At 35.7% G+C, this 21,387-nt stretch overlaps 1 protein-coding gene across 1 annotated transcript in view; it reads right to left on the bottom strand.

Moving 5' to 3' along the window:
- Alg13 (ALG13 UDP-N-acetylglucosaminyltransferase subunit) overlaps window positions 1-21,387 on the bottom strand; it is a 62,128-nt gene that overhangs the window by 29,619 nt on the left and 11,122 nt on the right. Inside the window, 12 exon segments of the mRNA XM_028876930.2 lie at window positions 1,400-1,500; window positions 2,153-2,217; window positions 4,219-4,327; window positions 5,035-5,110; window positions 6,311-6,473; window positions 6,619-6,700; window positions 9,671-9,743; window positions 10,424-10,470; window positions 11,143-11,193; window positions 13,307-13,390; window positions 13,998-14,338; window positions 14,341-14,357. Of these exon segments, the coding sequence (XP_028732763.1) occupies window positions 1,400-1,500; window positions 2,153-2,217; window positions 4,219-4,327; window positions 5,035-5,110; window positions 6,311-6,473; window positions 6,619-6,700; window positions 9,671-9,743; window positions 10,424-10,470; window positions 11,143-11,193; window positions 13,307-13,390; window positions 13,998-14,338; window positions 14,341-14,357 (1,209 nt within the window).

The raw sequence follows: 21,387 nt of genomic DNA, 5'->3' as shown, positions 1-21,387 counted from the left end.
TCCATGAAAGACGGTATTTCTTAACCAGACTCACATAAGATTTCAGTATAAAAATTACACTTACTTTGACTAACTAAAAAGTGAATTACGAGTATCAAATATTATGTCATGGTCTCAGTTTTTCCTAATCTGTGATCATGAAAGCATGTTTCAAAACAAAGCTTTTAGCCTGAATCTGACTACCAGTTGAAGGCCAGCTTGCACAACTAGTTAGACTCTGTCTCAAAATAAAAAATAGTAACATACAAATATTGAACAGGTAATATATTTAGGAATATATACACACATGTGCATGTAACAATTAATGAAAAACGGTGAGGAGAGAAAGTATATGAGAAGGTTTAGAGGGAGAAAAGGGAAGAGGAAATTATGTAATTATATTGTCATCTCAAAAAAAAAATTTTTAAGTAATAGCAAGGGCTGGGGAAGACAGCCAGTTAAAGTACTTATCTAGCAAGTCCAAGCTCCCAGGTTTAATCCACAGTACCAAAACGAACAAAAAGCAAAGACTGGTTATGTTTTCTTACCTCACACATTACAGACATGCTAAATGAGGGAGAAATTAACTTTACTGTTTTAAGCAGCTGAGATTTTGTTGCTAGGTCAATTTACCATAGTTAATGTGTCTTCAACTGAACCACTAGCATTAGCATAACATGGAGGCTAGTGGAAAACTCAAATTCTTGGGCTCTACCTTAAAATTATTGGATGAGAAATATATAGGAGTGGGCTCAGTTTGTTTGCAAAGCTCTTGATGCAAATCGTGAAAAGTAAGGGAATAACTATGTGGTAGTTTGAATGTAATTGGCTCCCATAATCTCATAAGGAGTGGCACTATTAGGAGGTGTGGACTTGTTGGGAGTAGGTGTGGTCTTGTTGGAAGTGTCACTGTGGAGGTGGGCTTTGATGTCTCATATATGTTCAGGCCAAGCTTAGTAAGACAGATCATTTCCTGTTGTTGCCTACTAGATCAAGATGTAGCAGGCCTCCTCCAGCATCATGTTTGCCGGCACGCTGCCATGTTCCCCCACCATTATGATAATGGACTGAACCTCTGAAATGTAAGCTGCCACCTCAATTAAATGTTTTCATTTATAAGAGTTGCCATGGTCATGGTGTCTCTTCACAGCAATAGAAACTCTAAGACATATTGGCAGAAACTCAACAAATGACCTTTAAAATTATCATGAATACTTTTATATCAAAATTCTGTTGGATTTGATATATCAAATAAAATGGCCAATTCCTTGACTTTGATATTTTACTCTTCAACATTTACTTTTATTAATTAAAATAATTAAATCAGCAGATACAATTCTGGTTCGCTTCAACTAGCATCCTGGTAAATCCCAATTTAATGAGTAAGCACCTATCAAATTTAATTACTATACAGTCTTACCTTTCTGCCAATTCTTCAATGAAAACTATTACTGAGTTTTTATCATTTTCAATTTCTTGAATATGAGCATTATAATATTTTCCATCTGGCTCCAAGCAAACCTAAAAGACAGGAAATAATAGTCACATATTAATTCATCTGGTCTTGTCCACTGACAAATCTGTATTTAGCCAAACAACCATTTTTCTCCAAATGTAATTCAATGTCTACTTTTTTAAAGTAACTGAGATCATGGCTAGTCTGTGAGGCCTATATCAGCTTACATCTAATTATCACAAGTCTGTAATTAAAATTTACCACAATACAAACTATGAAATCTTTATTTTAGCGTTTTATTGTTGTCTTGGGTATCCAGTGGAGAACATCAGACATGCTGGCCAAGTATTTTATCACTGAGTTCTCATCCCTTGTTTTATTCAGACAAGGTCTTGGTATAGCTAAAGCTCAGCCAACCCTGAATGTATAATTCTCCCTCCCAAGCTTCCTGAGGACTAGGATAACAGACACATATCACTATGCCCAGGATGATCAACTCATGTTAATTGATTAAAAGTACAATCTTGAGCCGGGTGGTGGTGGCACACGCCTTTAATCCCAGTACTTGGGAGGCAGAGGCAGGGGGATCTCTGTGGTCTACAGAGCGAGATCCAGGAAAGGCGCAAAGCTACACAGAGAAACCCTGTCTCAAAAAACAAAACAAAAAAAAAAAATATCTTGGAGAAAGAAAGTATTATCTTTAAAGAAGGAACTAACCTGACACTTGTCCCCTAAATAGTAATGTCTTCCAGCATACTCCATACACTCTGATTTCTGAAGTTCTATTAAAAGAAACAGATAATTAAAGCGTCATTTAATTGAATCCTTTCTTACCGCACATTATTTGATTACCACATTTACTTTAACACAGTGTATTTGATGATGCTGTCAGTAGAAGAAAGAAATGTCCCAAAGGGCCATTCTAACACCCTTGATGGGATATTTTACTATGGTCAATTTATTAAACAGACCTGTCAGAATAGTTCTGCACTTTAAAGCACAGTTAAATAGAAATTTGTAGTTTTAGATTTCATTAAACATAAAAATCATAATTTGAATTTAATACCAAGAAGGCTCACGCACATGTATGTATACATTTATACCAAGAAGGCTCATGCACATGTGTGTATGCATTTATAAGAATTTCTTTTACTTATGTTATACAAGGTCTTAACTTCATTCTAATTAACTATACTGAATTCAAAGTTCAAGGAGTGGAATATGAGACATTATCCCCTGTGGGCAGTATATTGAGGTCTAGTTTGCTGAATTCAGTTATATAATCTACAGAAAACAATAATCTACACTAAGAGTTATTTTTACAAATATATTCTAAGAGGCAGGTGGATCTCTGTGAGTTTGAGGACAGCCTGGTCTACAGAGCGAGTTCAAGGACAGGCTCCAAAGCCACACAGAGAAACCCTGTCTCAAAAACCAGAAAGAAAAAAAAGGAAAAACAAATATATTCTATAAAAAGCCAAACAGTAAATTTTAGATATTGTGAGCCAAACTTTCTAAATTAACTAGTTCTCCACAGGTAAAAGCAGATGAGGGCACTCGTCACTGAACACTCAAAATTTGTCCTCTAGACTAGGTGGTAGTTGTACACGACTTTAGTTCCAGCACTCTTGAGGTAGAGGCAGGGGATCTCTGAGTTCAAGGCCACCCAGCCTGGTGTACAAAGCAAAAGTTTCAGGACAGCCAGGCTATACAGAAAACCCATCTCAGAAAAGCAAAAAAAAAAGAGTGAACAAAATTTGTCTTTCCACACAATGCACCATAGCACCAGAATATATAGATATGAACACAAAAAAATGAACAAATGTAATTAATAAAAGTATTCCATTCTCTTAAAAATTTTAATGAACATTGAGGTTTGAATTAGGTAATTCTCTCTGCAATTTAAAAATGCAAAGACCTGCCAGGTAGTGGTGGTGCACTCAGCACTCAGGAGGCAGAGGCCAGCCTGGTCTACAGAGTGAGTTCCAGGACAGCCAGGGATGTTACACAGAAAAAACCTGTCTCTTAAAAAAAATAAATAATAAAAATAAAGATGCAAAGATCATTCTCAGCTCACGGACCAAACAAAAATAGGTGAGGAGTCAGATTGCAAGCATTATTCTAACCTATTTAGCAATCAACATAACCATAATACTTAAATTTCAAATGAGTTTATTCTAGTCACTAAACATCCACTGTACTCTTGAAGTTATCTACAGGCTCTCTCTGTATATCATTGCAGTTTTAGTCCCAGGTAAACATGTAGCTCCATTTAAAATCGACTTTTCATCAGATTTAAATCACATATAGGAAAACAAATAGTAAGTTAATTTGGTCTCATTTTTTATAAAAAATAGTATGGTAGTTTGAAATGTAATTGGACCCCATAATCACATAGGGAGTGGCACTATTAGGAGGTGTGTCCTTGTTGGAGTAGGTGTGGTCTGGTTGGAGGAAGTGTGTCACTGTGGAGGCAGGTTTGAGTTTCATGTATGCCAGCAGCACGCCCAGTGAGACAGATCACTTCCTGCTATTGCCTGCTGGATGAAGCACCATGTTTGCCTGCATGCCACCATGACAATAATGGACTAAATCTATAAACTGTGAGCCACGCCAATTAAATGTTTTCCTTTATAGGAGGTACAGTGGTCATGGTTGCTCTTCACAGCAATAGAAACCCTAAGACAAAATGTTTGATGAAAACATGTCTTCTAAGAAATAACTTAAAATATGATCTCCTTTATCTATCAGGATTCAGTGGTATCCTGCTGATATTTTATTACCTTTTCTACCGTCCAACCAAGCATCAAATTCTATATTGCGATAGATTTCTGGATCCAGAGCTTTCAGCACTTTATAAGGAAAGAGCATCTTCGATGGATTTTCTGGAAACTGAAACAAACAGTCATGCTATAAACTCTTTTCTTCTTTTAAAATTTGTACATAATTCCCCCTTACTATTGTTATTAAATACCATCAAGAGACTAAAAGAACACTGATGTAAATAAAATCAAGTAGACTTTATATATAGAAATATTTCCCCTGTTTCTTCAACATTAAGAGATAACGTTTAGCACTAAATTTCATAATTACAGGTCACTTGAAAAAAACAAAGCAACATCAGAATATTGGCTACAAATTAAATATTTATTAAATTTGTATTATTACTTTAATTTCAAATAAAAGCTTCTCAAATGCCTTAAGTGTTCAGAGTTAGTTTTGAAAATTCGATTACTTCTTATGAATAAAAATTCTTGCCAGGCGGTGGTGACGGCGGCACACGCCTTTAATCCCAGCACTCAAGGGGCAGAGCCAGGCAGATCTCTGTGAGTTCAAGGCAAGCCTGGTCTACAAAGCGAGTTCCAGGAAAGGCACAAAGCTACACAGAGAAACCCTGTCTCGAAAAACCAAAAAAAAAAAAGAATAAAAATAAAAATTCCCACAAAATACAGTATTTTACATTTTAGACAAGTAGGATTTCCACAAAGGAAAACATGAACTTCTATAATAAGAATGGACTATCTGGTTTTAATTATTTTAAATTATGGTGCTCTAAGACAAATATATGAACATTCTCTGCCTAAGAAAAAATATCAAACCTTTAGTTCTTCTGTTCCTTGCTTACTGCCTTCTGGTGTACCTTCGACACTGGAGCAGGCACCAAACTCTTCGATTCTGATTTGAAAGATTCAGAGAAAATCACATTATATAAATGCAGCAGTTACTTGTCTGATGTCTCACAACTAGTCACACCACTCAGTGTAAGTAGCTCAATTCTGAAAAATCAAGCAAGTTAAGTTTCAACACATCCTCATTGGGTTTCGTTGTTAAGTATGTGTTAAAAAAGTACTTAGCAAATCATTTCCTATTAAGGTCCTGTGATCCTAACTCAATGTTCAGTTTCTGATTCCTCTGCTTCTGATTCCTCTGTCATGAGACTGCTTTAAATCATAGAGAACTTACATAATTACATTACAAACATATAAGCACACACCCCATAGTGTCCACCCATCTTGATGGTCTCTTTCTCCTGCTGCCAGTAGGAGTGTTAAGTAGACATTTTCACCAAGCTGAGGTTAGGTCATTCCTCCTACTACCCAACAATAACAAAACAACAAAAGTAAAGCCATCAGCCAAGTAGTTGGAAAGAATTAAATGCTATGAATCTTGAATGTGTATGTCCCAAAGTTCCAGTTAAGAACTCAGTCTTGACCAGCTCCTTCATTACAGTCTTGTGACATACTTAACAGAAGTATAAGCTAAGCCATGGCATGATTTCTAAACCATATGAACTATAATTTCAACATGTTGTTTGAAGCTGGAAATTTTGTAGTATATTGCCTTTCAACTACTGTAGCTTCCATAAACCCAAACCCTTAAGGAATCAGCAAAGAATGAATGCAATCATCACTTTGAAAAAAACTGTTGCTACTCTTCATACTTCCAAATAAGCTTTAAAAATATTCTTCTGATGGTTCAGTGGGTGCAGGTACTAGGTACTAAGCCTGATAACTGACCTGGGTGTTATTGTCTTCTTAAAGCAGATTCTTAAACCCAACCTGACCTCAAATTTTATGACAGGAAGCCCAGAAATCTGTCTAATCAAAATGATTAACTTAGATACAACTAAATTTTGAGAAATGCTAATTTTAAAGTCTCCTCTAGAAAATAAAAAGATTCCAACTTTAACTGAACTCTATTAAGTCTGAGCATTTCACAATACAATTTGGTAAAACTTTTGTCTTCCAATTAAAAACAATATATATCCCTAACATACATGCATGTGCCTATATGTAATCAGGCTATTTCTACTTTCAGATGCAAACTCAAAGAAATATGAAAATAATAGAGTTGACAACCCTTTTCTTTTAGTACCTATCCTGAGTTGAGCTCTTCTGATCAGTGGTGCCTTCCACAATGCCAGTCAAAGCGTTGTTTCTGTTTCTCCTGGAACCACTTCGAAACAAACTAACTGCAGTTTTCAATGTTTCTTCATCCACAACAAATACATCTTTATAAAGAATTTCATATAATATAGCTGAAGGAAGAAAAAGAACCAAAATCCCAATTGTCAAAATAAGACTCTTCACAATGATGTGAAAACATTCATAACCCAGCAGTTTAAAGACAGGTAACAAATCTTCTGAAATCACACTCATACATTTATAAAGTCCTTCATATACCTTGGCAAATTCCTGCAGTTGATTGAAATTCTTTTGAGTACACAGAATCATAATGGCCATTATTTGAGTAACAGAGAAGAATCTGAAGAAAAACAAATACAATAATTATGTTATTGTTAACATATCTTACAGTCATAAAATTAGGTTGGCAATCAGCAGTTGATAAGGAATTTTCTTCTTAAAAGACATTTAACAAATCTAGAATTAAGAAGCTACGTAGCTCAAACAGAAATTTTAACTATGACTTTTCTATATCAAGATTGAAAACACCTACGGTTACACTTTGAGCCTCAATCACATCCCTGAAATTCACTAAGTAAATCCTGACTGATGGATTTGTATTAAGATAGGAACATTCACAAATTCAATTGCTGAACACAACAGAAAACCTAACAAATGTTGGAAGTCTGATCTTAATGTCTCAGGATGACTGGAGAAATTATATAAAATATTCCGCAATCCAAATATCCAAAATTTAGACAGGAGGGAGAAAAAGGAGAGATATCAGACAATTTGTTCAAAAGGCTAAAAAAAACATCACTGCAGTGAATAGAAATGTTAAGGCTCCAATAATGTAGAAAGGGCACAGTGCTACAGAACAAAGGGTTAACTTCTTAGCTGATTCCTTAACAACCTAGGTTTTTAGAAAACAATTCCAGGGCCATGTTTATTAACTAAAACTTTTCAGTAAATATTTCCTTTGATTAAATTTGTTCATTTAACAGCTATAAACATTTTTAAAATTTTTGCTCAAAAATCTGTTTTCAGCTGGGCAGTGGTGGCACACAACTTTAATCCCAGCACTCAGAAGGCAGAGGCAGATGGATCTCTGTGAGTCTACAGAGTGAGTTCCAGGATAGCCAAGTCTGTTACACAGAGAAACCCTGTCTCAAAAAAACAAAACAAAAACAAACAAAAACCTGTTTTGAATCAAGCACGAGTGAAAGAGCAATTCCAAGTGAAAACCAAAAACTATCTCATATAGGGATGCAGTTTAGTCTTGTATCACTTGTCTAGCATGCTCAAAGTCCTGAGTTCAAATCCCAGCAACCAACCACATGGTGGCTCAAAACCATCTGCAGTGAGATCTGATGCCCTCTTCTGGTTTGCAGGCATACATGCAAGCAGAACATTATATACATAATAAATAAATAAATCTTTAACAAGGCACTTGCTGTCAAACCCAAGTTCAATCCCCAGAACCCACACAGTAGGAAATGGAGCCTGTGTCATTTTGTGTTTTTCTCTCTCTCTCTCTCTCTCTCTCTCTCTCTCTCTCTCCTCTCTCTCTCTCTCTCTCTCTCTGTGTGTGTGTAGCAATAAAATTGTAATTAAAAAGAACGAACAACAAATCATGGAGAAAACTGAAGAGGAGTGATGATAGACCAAGATGGAATAGGGATCCCTTATACTCATCATTGGTGGGAATGTAAACTAGTGTAGACAGTAATCACTATGGAGGCTCTTCAAGAAAACAAGCATGAACCAAATTAGCACTACTGGGAATAGACCTGAAGGGATCTAGGTAAGCATATATAGAGAGTTGTGTACATCCATGATTACTGCAACTAGTTGTATCTAAGCATCCTTGTGGTACATATAATTTTTATTCAATCATAGAGAACAAATTTACTATCATTTTAAGAAAAAGGAAAAAAATAGGATGTGATATTAGGTGAAATAAACCGTACTCGAATTATCACATGTTCTCTTTTACATGTAGAATCTGGTTTCTATACATATATGAATATATGCACATAAAAACAGAAAGACTACTTAGGAAGTAGAAGGGAAGGCAAGAGAAAGTAATGAAGGCAAAAATGGTCAATGTAGATGATGTTCTTAAATAAAAATGTCATTATTGAGCCGGGCAGGGATGGCACACGCCTTTAGTCCCAGTACTCAGGAGGCAGAGCCAAGTGGATTTCTGTGAGTTCAAGGCCAGCCTGGGCTACATAGTTAGTTTCAGGAAAGGTGCAAAGCTCCACAGAGAAAAACCAAAAAAAAAAAAAAAATGTCATTACTGAAGCCATCACTTTGTACAACGAATATAATCCTTAGTAATTCTTCTCACAGCCATATCTGAAATCAATAACCTGAGTTACTAAAGATGATTTTGTGACGTTTTGAGAATGTTGCCACCAAGCTTCCTTAAAAAATTTCTTAAGCACTTTTTGTTTTTTCTACCTTGCTACACTACCCTGATATAACTTCTACCAATAAGTAAATTATCTGAACCCAGGGCCATTTGCCTTTCCTATACTTTTTTTTTTTTTTTGCTCAGAAAAACACAAAGCAAGACAGTGTTTTACTTTGTTCCTGTTCACCAAAGGAAATATTTACCCCAATTCCTTGTCTCAAAATATAACACTGAGCCATAATAACACAAATTCTATGGTACTGGCACAAAGACAAACAGCCTGATGGATTAAAAGACCCAGAAATAAATCCACAATGCTACAACTATCAAATTTCTGACATGTGTTAAAAACTAGATCATAAATTGATGCCTTGTCCAACTGTCAAAGAGGCTTGATCCAGCAAAGTGAAGGAAACAGATGCAGAGACCCACAGCTAAACACTGGGCAGAACTCGGGGAATCCTGCTGAAAGGAAGGAGGAAGGATTATAGGAGCCAGAGACATCAAGGGCACTACAATAAAACCCACACAGAATCAACTAACCTGGGCTCATAGGGGCTCACAGAGACTAACCTAACAACCAGGAAGCCTGCATGGGACTAACCTAGGCCCTCTACACATAAGTGACAGTTGTGTAGCTTGATCCTCCTGTGGGCCACATCTCTTCTTAGGGAGTGATAAGAACAATCTGTTTAAAAGGTAGCTAATACCAATGAGGATGACAGACTAGAGAGGAAAAGGCTGCCAGCAAAAAAATATTACCAGTTAGACAATGTTTATTAGGTGACTCAGGAGCACAATGATACCACATTGGGCTTCAAGACGAGGTTTACTGTTTCAATAATTAGGTCAAAAGGATTATTTCTTAATATTGTGGTAAACCAGCAGCATAATTTAAATTCACTTTCTTACCTTGTCTTCAAAGCCATTATCTGTGACATGTGTTGGTGGCTTTCCAGGATATCGATAAAGAATGAAATCTCGACTACAGGTAGAAAAGAAACGTAGGTGGGAAGAGATTATTTAGTATATACATAAGATAGCTATAACTATAAGGCCCTTAGTAGCCTTTAAAACTCTTCCTAACATCCCCATAAAATTTTAATATTAAAATATAATGTGACCATTTGAAGGATCATCCAACTACTGCAGCATCTAAAAATTATTTGCTATAATTTTACAATAGAAATGACATTGCCCTAATGACAATATATAACAAAAATGTTAAGCATTTAGAAGTTTTAAAAAAGATAGCTATCCTGATTTCCTACTTGAAATATTACCAGTTCAGTTTCTTAGTTTGTCTTGAGACAGGATCTTGTTGTGTATCCTAAGGTGATCTTGAACTCAAGATTGTCTTGCCTTAGCCTCCCTTGCTCAGTTCTAGTATTATAGGCATGTCCCAGCACACCTGGCTTCCATTTAATCTTCCTTTTCTTCCTTTCAAAGAGACACAAATTCTAGGACAGAAATAGCAATAAGGTTCTTCACCCAAGAACTGTAACAAGTGGACTTTGCTCAGGCCTTTTCCTTCTACATTATTAACTTATCAATGCTCAAATTTAACCAGTCCTAGAGGGACGCTGACTGAAATCTTACTTATACACAGTCCTTCTCACTATATTCATATATTCCCTCTTTCATTTTCCCTTTGATACAACTTACTTATAAATTAGAGAAAGAGCTCTTAGTTCCAGCTGGCCAGCACTCTCCTAAATATAAATAACACAGAGTTTTGACAAACATTTCAGAACTATTAAGTAGTGCTTACAACATTCCTCAGCTATTTAATATTTCAGGTAAATTATTTGTATAACATACTGTGATTTGTTCTAAATATGAGAAAATCAAGATGGGTAGTCTATAATATAAACAAATCAAAATAGTAGACACCCAAAGTTCTTAGCCATTAGGTAACAACTAAACAATTTAAAATGTATAAAAGTGTAACTACTATTTTGAAAAAGGTGGCAGGGTGTTTAGTAAATATTTATTTAACTAAAAATTGATTAATATTACCAAATAAAATTATTTCTAAATTATTATGGATTTTACTACCACAAAACAGATAACTACCAATCAGGAAAATTTTAATTTTTAAAAAATAATAAACATTCCCATCCTTCTTTCCCATTAAGATGAAAAGGCTTTAAGTATTCCCCAACACTGTCCTTTTCCCAAGCACTATGTACTCTCAGCAGGCTACAGAAATTGTAAACACAATTCTCAACATTCAACACAAAACAGGCCATTGCTTCTTGCCTAATAATTGGTTCATTAAACATAGATACTTAAAATATTTTTAATAATATACAGACACAAGTATGTTTGAGTTACTATTTCAAACAACTATGAAAAGATGATATCCTCATATTTGCACTTACTTTGGGATCCCCCAACCGTTCCAGATATTTCTCGAAAGATCCTTCCACATACTTCAAAAAATAAAACAAACTTGACTTAGCCAAATATATGACATTATTGCAATTTGATTATATTCTACAGTTATCAGCATCTAATGAGCTTTTTCTTTTGAGATTACAATATACTTCCATCATTTCTCCCTTCCCTTTCCTTTCTCCAAACCCTCCAATATACCTCCCTCCCACTTTTTTTCAAATTCATGGCCTCTCTTTTCATTAATTGTTGTCACATTCATTTATGTCTATATATATGTAGATATATATACTCCTATGTATAACCTGCTCAGTCGGTATGTGGGATTAAATGACTAGTCCACACAGCACCTTAAGATCTAAACCTACACAGAAGTCTTGAGTGGAAAAAATTATCTCAGAAGCTGTCTATCAGTGGATTTCAACAAATGCTACACCTTCCAGTTTCTTTTAAAATGTCAACTTAAGTAACTTGACAATTTTAATCAATTTTAATCAATTTGACAATTTTAATCAAAGCAAAAGCAACAATCATTAAGAATAAAAATCTGATAGGAGATACATATATACAAAGTTAAGCTAAGGAAGTTTTTATACAAAGGATTTCACTGATATCAAAACAGCCCTGAGCACAAACTTTTGCAGGTGGTCGATGTGTTCCACTCTGATTTTGATGGCAGCTACAATGACTTTTATCATGGCCAGAATTAAAACTGTTAATCTTAAAATGAAAAATCTCATTGTAAGTAAAATATACCTCCATAAAAACTGAATTAAATTCACTTTCTCTACAATTCTGACATAATTAGCATACACTAAACAGTTAATTTAAATAGTGCAAATTTTGACCAATGTATAATTGACATTTAAAATAATGAATTTATCTACAACACTCACACTTGTCTTTGTGCCCTTAAGACTGGTTGGTATTTTTTCTAGTTTTCGCTGAAAAAGCATGTAAATACAGTATAAACTTTTCCGGGAGGTGGGGAGGGGAGGAAAAAAAAAAAAAAATCAAGCTTCTAACAGTGTTTTACACATCTTTTGTTAGTCAAAATGTGGTCTAGGAAGCAACTACACCCTTAATTTACAAGTTTGTTTAAAATGCAGAAATCTGAAGGCTCAGCTCAAACCTACTGCATCAGAATGTATAGTTTAACAAAAGCTCCAGTGTTATGTATATGCACAAAATACTTGAGATTATGCTGCATGAGACCATCGTCTTGCATTTCAATGTCAGGAACAGTATTTCTCCCAGGTGTGGAGAAGACTATAATCAACAAGATTTAAAGAAGCCTGTATGATATTTTACAATTCACTGAAACGTGTTGAGGAAATCAAAAACAAACCTCCAAGGGCAGGAAGGCAAATACTCAATATACAGTTGAAAGAATGCAAGCAGTAAAAAGTCACATGAAAGGGCATGCTTCAGATCAGACCTTGATAACACTTCATTTAACAAAAATTAGCCTACTGAATGTACAAAGATGTTTTCCAAAGGTTGTTTTAAAGTCAACCACAGGGGTAGTTTCAATTTTCATAATTCGCCACATTATGATTAGCAAGCATTTCCTTATAATCGAGTTTTTACAAGATCATTCAAAAATTGGCTGAGAATTACTGAGTATAGATTAAAATGGACACTACAATACTAGCAGGGTCAAATCTGTCATGAAATTGTTCAAGAAAGCAGTGGTATGAATAATACAAAACTGTGGTAAAAATATAAATTTTATGGTATTGAGAGTTTTGGGAGATTTGTTTGTTTGTGGAGGAATAAGTGAGAAGGACACTGATTTTTACTTCTTTTAGTCATCATTGTTCTGTTTCCCTATATTGCTCAGACTGGCCTGGCTGGATGCAGGATTCCACTGACTCAGCATGCTGAGTCCTGGGATGAGAAATCAGTGCTGGATTACTGCATGCACCAACAGGCCAGTCTCTTAGTTTTTAATCAGCATAAAAAAAAAATTCAATTTGTGAAGGAGGTACAAAAGCATGCTATTTCTAGAAAGTCAGCTGAGAATTATATACTTGGTATAGAGAAAACAAGACTGTATGACAATTCAGGTTTCGTACTAGGTACTATGAAATTTGCTTAATTACTATATACATTACCAATAACTCTATCCAGTGCATATATTCTACTTACAGACTCAAAAGCTTGTTGATTTTCCTTCATATATGAGACACAAACTCTCCTGATGTGCAAATGATGGATCTGGCTGTAAAACAACTGTAAGAGAAAAGACTAGCTCACTGTCGGGTTATTTGAAATAGAAGCTTCTAAATTAAGATGAATTAGACATTTAGTTTCCTAATCTAGAACACATGTTGGAAGCAGTAAAATTAAGTCTATCTGCTACTACACCTGATCTTAGCCAAAGGCGAAGAAGCCAGGCCTTATCTTAAAAATGGTCATCTTTAGTGAGATTGAGGATTAATGACTCTCTCCAGGACTTTCAACTCTGTAAGGGCACAAGCTATAAATCTTTTTCTTATGCATAAAACAAAAGGGAGTAGGGCATGCTTACAAACGACTGAGAGATTCATTTCAAAGTTTTCTTTAACCCCACATTAATGCACCCTTCCCCCATTACAAACTGGCAATGAAAAGCAGAAAAGTAACCACAGGAGAACAGTATTTGCTCTAATCAGCAAGAGTGCATTGCTTCACTGTCTGTGCTTTTCAGGCAGGCCTGGGTATTATCACTGACAAAACAGAAAAGGTAACATTTCTGTTTCTTTCAGTATACTACAGATTGAGCTAACTGGAACATGCCACATCTTACTCTAAAAACTTAAAAAACAAGACATTATCCATTTGTCACGCTTATATTTACCTGCTCGGAAATAGCCCGAAAAAGGCAAGAGGCATCCTTGGCAATCACCTTTCGAAACAGCCCTAAACTGCCTAAATATTCATCCATTGATGCCTCATTCAAAGACTTCTGGCCGCAGTACTTTTTCCATCCTTTATGCATTGTGCATGGGGTGAGGAGAAAGGAACAGAGGGGTGAAAAAGAAGAAAACACAGAATGCAGGGAGGAACAGGCAGTGGCGGCAAGTACTGGAGCTGGTGTAGGCAGGTATCTCAAACAGCTCAAGGTCTAGGCAGAAGGCAGTTGAGGCAGGGCTGCAAAATCTTGGCACTTCCCAGAAGCAGAAGCAAGAGGCTGACTGGCGCAGGACAAGACAGGACCCTGTGGAAAACAAAAACGAAGAGCAGATGCTCCAAAGAGTAAGAAACTTGAAGAGACAAGGGCAGAAGAATTTAAACAGTTACAGAAAGCTGGGACTATCAAAATCAGCTAAAGGAATAAAGTGACTAAGCAGCTGCAACTCTGGGGATCTAAAGAAAACTCATCTGCAATTAAGCATGGGGAAGCTACTTCAGGAGGCTGCAAAGATTACAAAAAGGCTCACGTGTGTAAAACAGCCTACTCCACGACGCAAAGTTTAGAGATCACTCCCAGAATCTCCAAATACCTTCTGTCCTTCAGAAGCCCTCCAGAGTTTGAGGGAACTAGGGGTGGGACATTTAACTAATTCTCTTTAGTATTAAAAACAACTTTTTTAAAAGACAAAGAAAAGGGGAGAGGCCTCCATCTTCTGGGAAGAAGGTCACACTTCAAGCAAAGTAAAAATGCCAAGCAACTGTTTCAAGTATGAGAATAAAGTCAACTCATTTAATTCAAGATAAAAAATTGTCTATTAGGACCACTGAAAATAAATCCACTAATAATGCTAGGAAATCACGATATAATTCTTGAGGAATGTCAAGTTGCTGCATAGTACTAACAGAACATGGAGAAGCATTTAATTGAAAACAGTGAGAGCTAGAGATGGCTCACAGTTAAAAGCAGATGCTGCAAAGAACTAGGGTTCAACTCCCAGCACCCACGCCAAGTGGGTCACAACCACCTGTAATTCCCCTGATATCCATGAGCATCTGCACTCACATGCAGAGTGCACATATCCACACAATCAAATATATTTCATTAAAAATAAAAACAAATCTTTAACAAGTGGAAACAATGGAAGCAGTATAAAATGAGTATCTTACACAGAAACTTTTAAAAATGTGCATTTAAGATTTAATGGCACATTATTGATGTTTGACATGTTATTACATGTTTTAACATGTTATTAAGGTACTTTGCCAGGAAAAAAAAAAAGTGCTCGAATCCTGAGGGTGGTGGTGGGGGGACACCATTTCTATTATTTCACTCTGGCATCAAGTATCTTATTTTTACGTAAATGCCAAAATACAGCCCTCCTCTTACTCAAAGTGTTAAAAAGTAAGTTTTAGGGACATACAGCTCAATGATAAACCTTGTATACTAGGTTCTTGTACACTAGATTCATTACCAGCACCACAAATAAACAAATGAATAAATAAGTCAAAAGCTTGCTTTTCCTACTGGTCTAGAAATGTTAAAGTTATACTTTACCCATTTGTACAGTGGTAACACACTAAATTAAATATGTAAGGTCTTATCTACATGGATACTCTAAATAAAGAGTTGACTTTAGAGGCTTTGCAATGTAAGGCAGCTATCAAAACTGTTATTCCTCTATATGTGAGTCAGTAGTAATTATGACTACTGTCTATAGGAAAAAACAAGGACCATCACTTATAATTTAAGAATGAAATAAAATCATGGTAGACGGGAAATGAAATTTTGATTTTCCTTACCACACCAAATTCATATTACCTTGTTTCTTTTCTAAAGAAACCATAATACAGAAACTTTGTATAAATTCTGAACCATACTGTTTGGTTATAGAAAGGACCATCATTTTTTAAGATCACTAATTTACTAAGAAAGACTTAAGGATTACAATTAAAAAGTTAATTTATTTTGTCATATTCTACAAGTAAAAACCAAATACAAATTCTTTTTTTATTTTAATTTTCCAGAGTTGAGGACGGAACCCAGGGCCTTGTGCTTGCTAGACAAACGCTCTACCACTGAGCTAAATCCCCAACCCCTAAAATACAAATTCTGTACATCTACTGAACTTTAAATTAAACATGGGTTTAAAACCTCAACAAAGCCAGGCAGTGGTGGCACCCACCTTTAATCCCAGCACTCGGGAGGCAGAGGCAGGTGGATCTCTGTGAGTTCCAGGCCAGCCTGGGCTACAGAGTGAGTTCCAGGAAAGGCGCAAAGCTACACAGAGAAACCCTGTCTCCAAAAAAAAAAAAACAAAAAAAAAAAAAAACAAAAAACTCAACAAATCCTATTCATATACTTCCACTGAGAAAAGAATTGGAAGGGAAGGAGTCAGGAAGACAACCAAAATATAGGGGAAACCGAGAAAGAAAGATCCGAAAAATCCTTAACAGTAAGACACGAAGAGAAAGAAAAGTACATACTAGGTAAACAAGCAACAAATATAAAAAAGTCAATTTATTTTTGACAAAGCAACAAAGGCAATACAATAGATAATACAATCATGTATATCAAATAGTGCAAGGATTGGCCATTCATAATGGAAAAATGAACCCTAGACCTGAATCTCACACTTTGTTAATGCAAAGCAGACCAGATCTAAAAAGTTTCTGTATTATCCGGACAGCAGCTGCCTCCCAAGGGAAGGTTAAGGCAGCAAGAGAAAAGCTGCAAGGGAGCCTCCCTGTACCCTTGTGTACTGTATATTTTAGCTTCTGAACCACAAATAATTGGAAATCCATGCATAAAATTAAAGTTCCTAAAAATGTTTTAAGAGAAAACACTCAGGACCCTTGGGTAAGGCAAGGTTTTAAAGGGCATACAGATTGGACTTTCACAAAAATTAACTTTTGCTCTTCAAATGAAATTGTCAGGCAAGTGACAATAGAAGTTACAAACTAGGGTAAAATACACGCATTTCACATATCTAACAAAAAATATTTGTATTGAAAAACTATTAAAAGTGGACTGGGCATGTAACGCAGCTGCTACAGTGCTTACCTAGCATGCTAGAGACCCTAAGTTCAATCCTCAGGAAAACACACAAATCTGGCATGATCTCCAGGAGTAGAGGCAGGTTTTCAGACATTCCCAACCACCTGCAGCTACATAGTAAGTTTGAGGCTGGTCTCTGCTACACAAATAAAGTTAGCAATGAACAATCCAGTTTTTTAAATGGGCAAAATATTTCAGTGTTTTACTAAAGGTAAATGAAGGGGGAGTTATCATTGTAGTTAAGTTGGCATAATTATACATGTTGTGTATAATATCCCAGCTTTAGGAGCTAGCTCCAAGAAGATCAGGATGTTTAAGAATATTCTCTACTAAACAGAGAGTTTGAAGCCAGGCTGGGCTAGAATCTCTGTCTGAAAGGGAGGAAGAGAGTAAAAATGGCTGATAAGTAATTAGATGATGTTTAAGATGATTAGTCAATAGGAAAATGCAAATTAAAATCACAATAAGACAATTACACACCTACTGGGAAGGCTATACAAGTGTGAACACAAGTGTGAAAAAACTAGTCCTAAAAAAGCCAGATGCAAAGATGTGGGATATGAAATATGCCAAAAAGGCAAATCTAGATAAAAATCAGACTGTGGTGGGAACAGGCACTGAAAACAAACAAGCACAATCTTTTTAGAAAGATAAAAATCTGAAAATCTTTCCTAATGGCTTCACTAAAAATTACTGAATTATTCTCTTTAAAAACTGGTTAATTTTGCCCAGGTGGTGATGGCACATGCCTTTAATCCCAGCACTCGGAAGGCAGAGGCAGGTGTACCTCTGTCAGTTCCAGGCCAGCCTGGTCTACAGAGCTAGTTCCAGGACAACCAGGGCTACACAAAGAAACTCTGGGGGTGGGAGGGTGGCGGAGACACCTGGTTAATTTCTAACATCCACCTTAAGTGTAGAATTCGGCACAGAAAATCCACTACTGTATGACCTATCTAGAATCTATAAAAAAGTTAAAATCATAGAAGTAAAGGAATAGTTAAAAGAGCTTGCACCTTGAGTGGTTAATGGAGACTAGGAAGTTGATTAAAATGCTACAAAATTTTAGATAAGAGGCATGTCTGAGATTTAGTAAACATCAGGATGAGCACAGTCAATAATATATATTTCAAATTATCACCATTACATTTCAAATATTTCACCATAAAATGATAGGTAAAAGAAAGGATATGTTAGCTTGATTTAATCATCCCACATTGCATGCAGGTCAATGTATGACACTATACTCTATAAATGTATAAATTATAACTTGTCAATTAAGAATATTAATTTTAATAGTTTCTCCATGTAGGCCTATAGACAATATTTAAGTTCAAAAGTAAAAACTTGAGCATACTATTTATAAAACACACAAAATATAAGATGCAGAATCAGGCATACTGGAGTAGAACATAACAATACATTTCTTATGATAAATTTCCAAGAAACTACTTAGTTCTTGAATTTACAAGTATTATCCTAATTACAAAAGTCAAGTGTAGCACGAATCCTAATTATGGTCTTAAAACCCAGATCCAGATATCGGGGTAAATGCTGAAAGATCACAGAAGCAGAGCAGCCATCCACTAGAAAGACTTCTTACCTCTACCAAATCCTCAGACTGAATGGCTCTGAGATCCTGTCTCCACTCTCACCTTATGTTCCTGTCTCCAGCTCCCTATTATTGGGATTAAAGGTATGAGCCACCACCACTGCTTGGCTCTGTCTCTCTTTTAGATAGATTCAATCTTGTGTAGCCCAGAGTGGCCTTGAACTCCTGATCTTCCTGCTTCCTCTTCCCAAGTGCTGGGTTTAAAGGTGTGTGCTGCCACTGCTTAGCCTCTATGGTTAATCTAGTGGCTGGCTCTGCCCTTTGATCTTCAGTCATACTTTGTTAGAGTACAAACAAAATACCACCACAATCAAGCTTAAAACATTAGTGAACAGAAAACAGAATAGCCCAATAATTGCAGTAAATAAATAAGAAGAATTTTACAGCCACAAGAGACATTTGTTTTAAAGATGACTGGGTTTTGAATAATCGCAAGACATTCAATTCTCACATCTAATCAGTTAATACTACAAAACTAAAACTCATTTGCATAATTGTAAAAATTGCATATAAAGCACAAGAGATATGGAAAGCTCAGAAATGGTAAAGTATAGGTTATAGTCTTTAACTCAGTAAAACAGAATTTTTTTAAAGACCTATGATGGGCCAATACTTTACTTCATTTGCATGTAACAGAAAGCAACTTCAGGGTATAAATGTATACCGCCCTTGAATGATACTACACTTGAAATCTCAATTGGCCGTTTTCCCCAACGAACTACTGTCCTGTATATTTCTAGAATAGTGGTTCTCAGAGGACTTGTATTTATTATTTTTAAAAAGTTCCCAGATGACGCGTGATGCTAAGGCTACTAGTCCACAGAGCTCATTTTAAAAACCAGCATTCTAAATCAAGGTGTTCTATAAGTTATTACTCTTTAAAAGGTTATTACAAGGCAAATCCAAAATTTTAATAAACACTGCCATCTTTAAGATTCACAATGCCTATTTAGCAATATTAAAGGCTGCTGAGGAGTGCTTGGTGAGCTGTCATAAGATATGTAATAGTAAAGCCTTTGGGAATGATGAAAATGCCCAGAAAAACGTGTGAAGGAAATAGTGCCAAAAGATAACTTCGAAACACAAATATTTAAGGAAAACAGCAGCATATAACTTACTTGTAATCAGGTAAACCAATTGGGAGAATTTCTTCCCATGGATTCTATGAATAACAGGATGCTTTAAAATAGCACTGTAAAACACCCCAACAAGGCCCTGTATCTATGACTAATATAAATGTGTAATTTAGGAGATAGTGATGTAATTATACCAATTAATGAGGAACACACACTAAGAATCCAGTTCTCCAATTACCATTCCCGGATTATTCCCCATTGCTTGGACCCTTAGATAAAAGACTCATTTCTTCATCTGCAAAATGGGACAATATTAAACTGCTTTCTAAGACTACTACAGAGATTAAACATTCATATGTAAAGTACACTGAATAAGTACCAATACATCAGCACTTAGCAAGTGTTAACCACAACTGTTGTTCTTCCTTCCCTTGTCTCTCAGAAAAATGTTCTTTTATACACCACAAATTGGCTCGCCACATGGTTATCACCATTACCCATTTCAAATATTTTCCACAAGCCAATTTCAAATACTCTGCCCATACCTCATTTACCAGATCATATGCAGATTTATAGTCATCTCTGGAAATTGTTACATGACCAACATGGACTGAATGCTAATACCACACTAACAGCAAAAGAAAATACCTACAGTAACTTTAGCCATTCCTGACTTTAGTCTTTTTTACATTGTCCTTTGTGCCAATGACTTAAATCTTTAAGTATCTAAAATCAAAATCAAACATCTACTTTTTTATGTCCCAGAACCTTGTAACAAGTTCATTGGTTAGACTTGCAGTTCCTTCCAACCATTCCAGCTCACTTTGAACCAATTATAAGCATCAAATCTAAAATTTCCAATTCCCAATGTCATCTCATAACATCACCTCGCAGATACTCAAACACTATAAATGTTCTAGGATTAGTCAAATCACTTCTGAATCTGTCCATGGTATCAATTTCCAACAATCCATTTTTTTTGCCTCCTTATATCTGAAAATCTAATTAACACTAAAAAAAAAGTATTAAACAGCATTCCACCTACCCAGTGACTTTAAACTACACTTAACTTTATTCAGAAATATTTCAAATAAAATTGTTTTTTCATGGCCAGGCAGTGGTGGCGCACGCCTTTAATCCCAGCACTCCAGGAGGCAGAGCCAGGCGGATCTCTGTGAGTTCGAGGCCAGCCTGGGCTACCAAGTGAGTCCCAGGAAAGGCGCAAAGCTACACAGAGAAACCCTGTCTCGAAAAACAAAAAAACAAAAAAAAAAATTGTCTTTTCATAAGAACTAGTAACATGTAAACTTTTTAGCCTGTTTATACAATAGTACTATTTTCCAGATCTCTTCTACCTCTAATAGTCTATATAATTATCTTATTAAAGTGAATTAAGCCAATTAAGACAGTCCTCTAGCACTGATCCTACTCAGCATTTTTTAAAATTTCCAAAACTCGAATCACAAGTTTGAGTTCTAAGTAGGGTTGTCAAACACCAAGGAAACTCTGGGTGTAAAATTACTACTGTTGAAATAAAGCACAACTGTAGAAAAAATTAAATTAAAAAATGTCCCTGAGTTAAAGTAACTAAGTG

This window comes from Peromyscus leucopus, chromosome X, assembly GCF_004664715.2.
Source record: "Peromyscus leucopus breed LL Stock chromosome X, UCI_PerLeu_2.1, whole genome shotgun sequence".
Lineage (NCBI taxonomy): Eukaryota > Metazoa > Chordata > Mammalia > Rodentia > Cricetidae > Peromyscus > Peromyscus leucopus.
The sequence above is the reverse complement of the archived record's forward strand: the minus strand, read 5'-3'. Positions and strand labels throughout refer to the sequence as shown.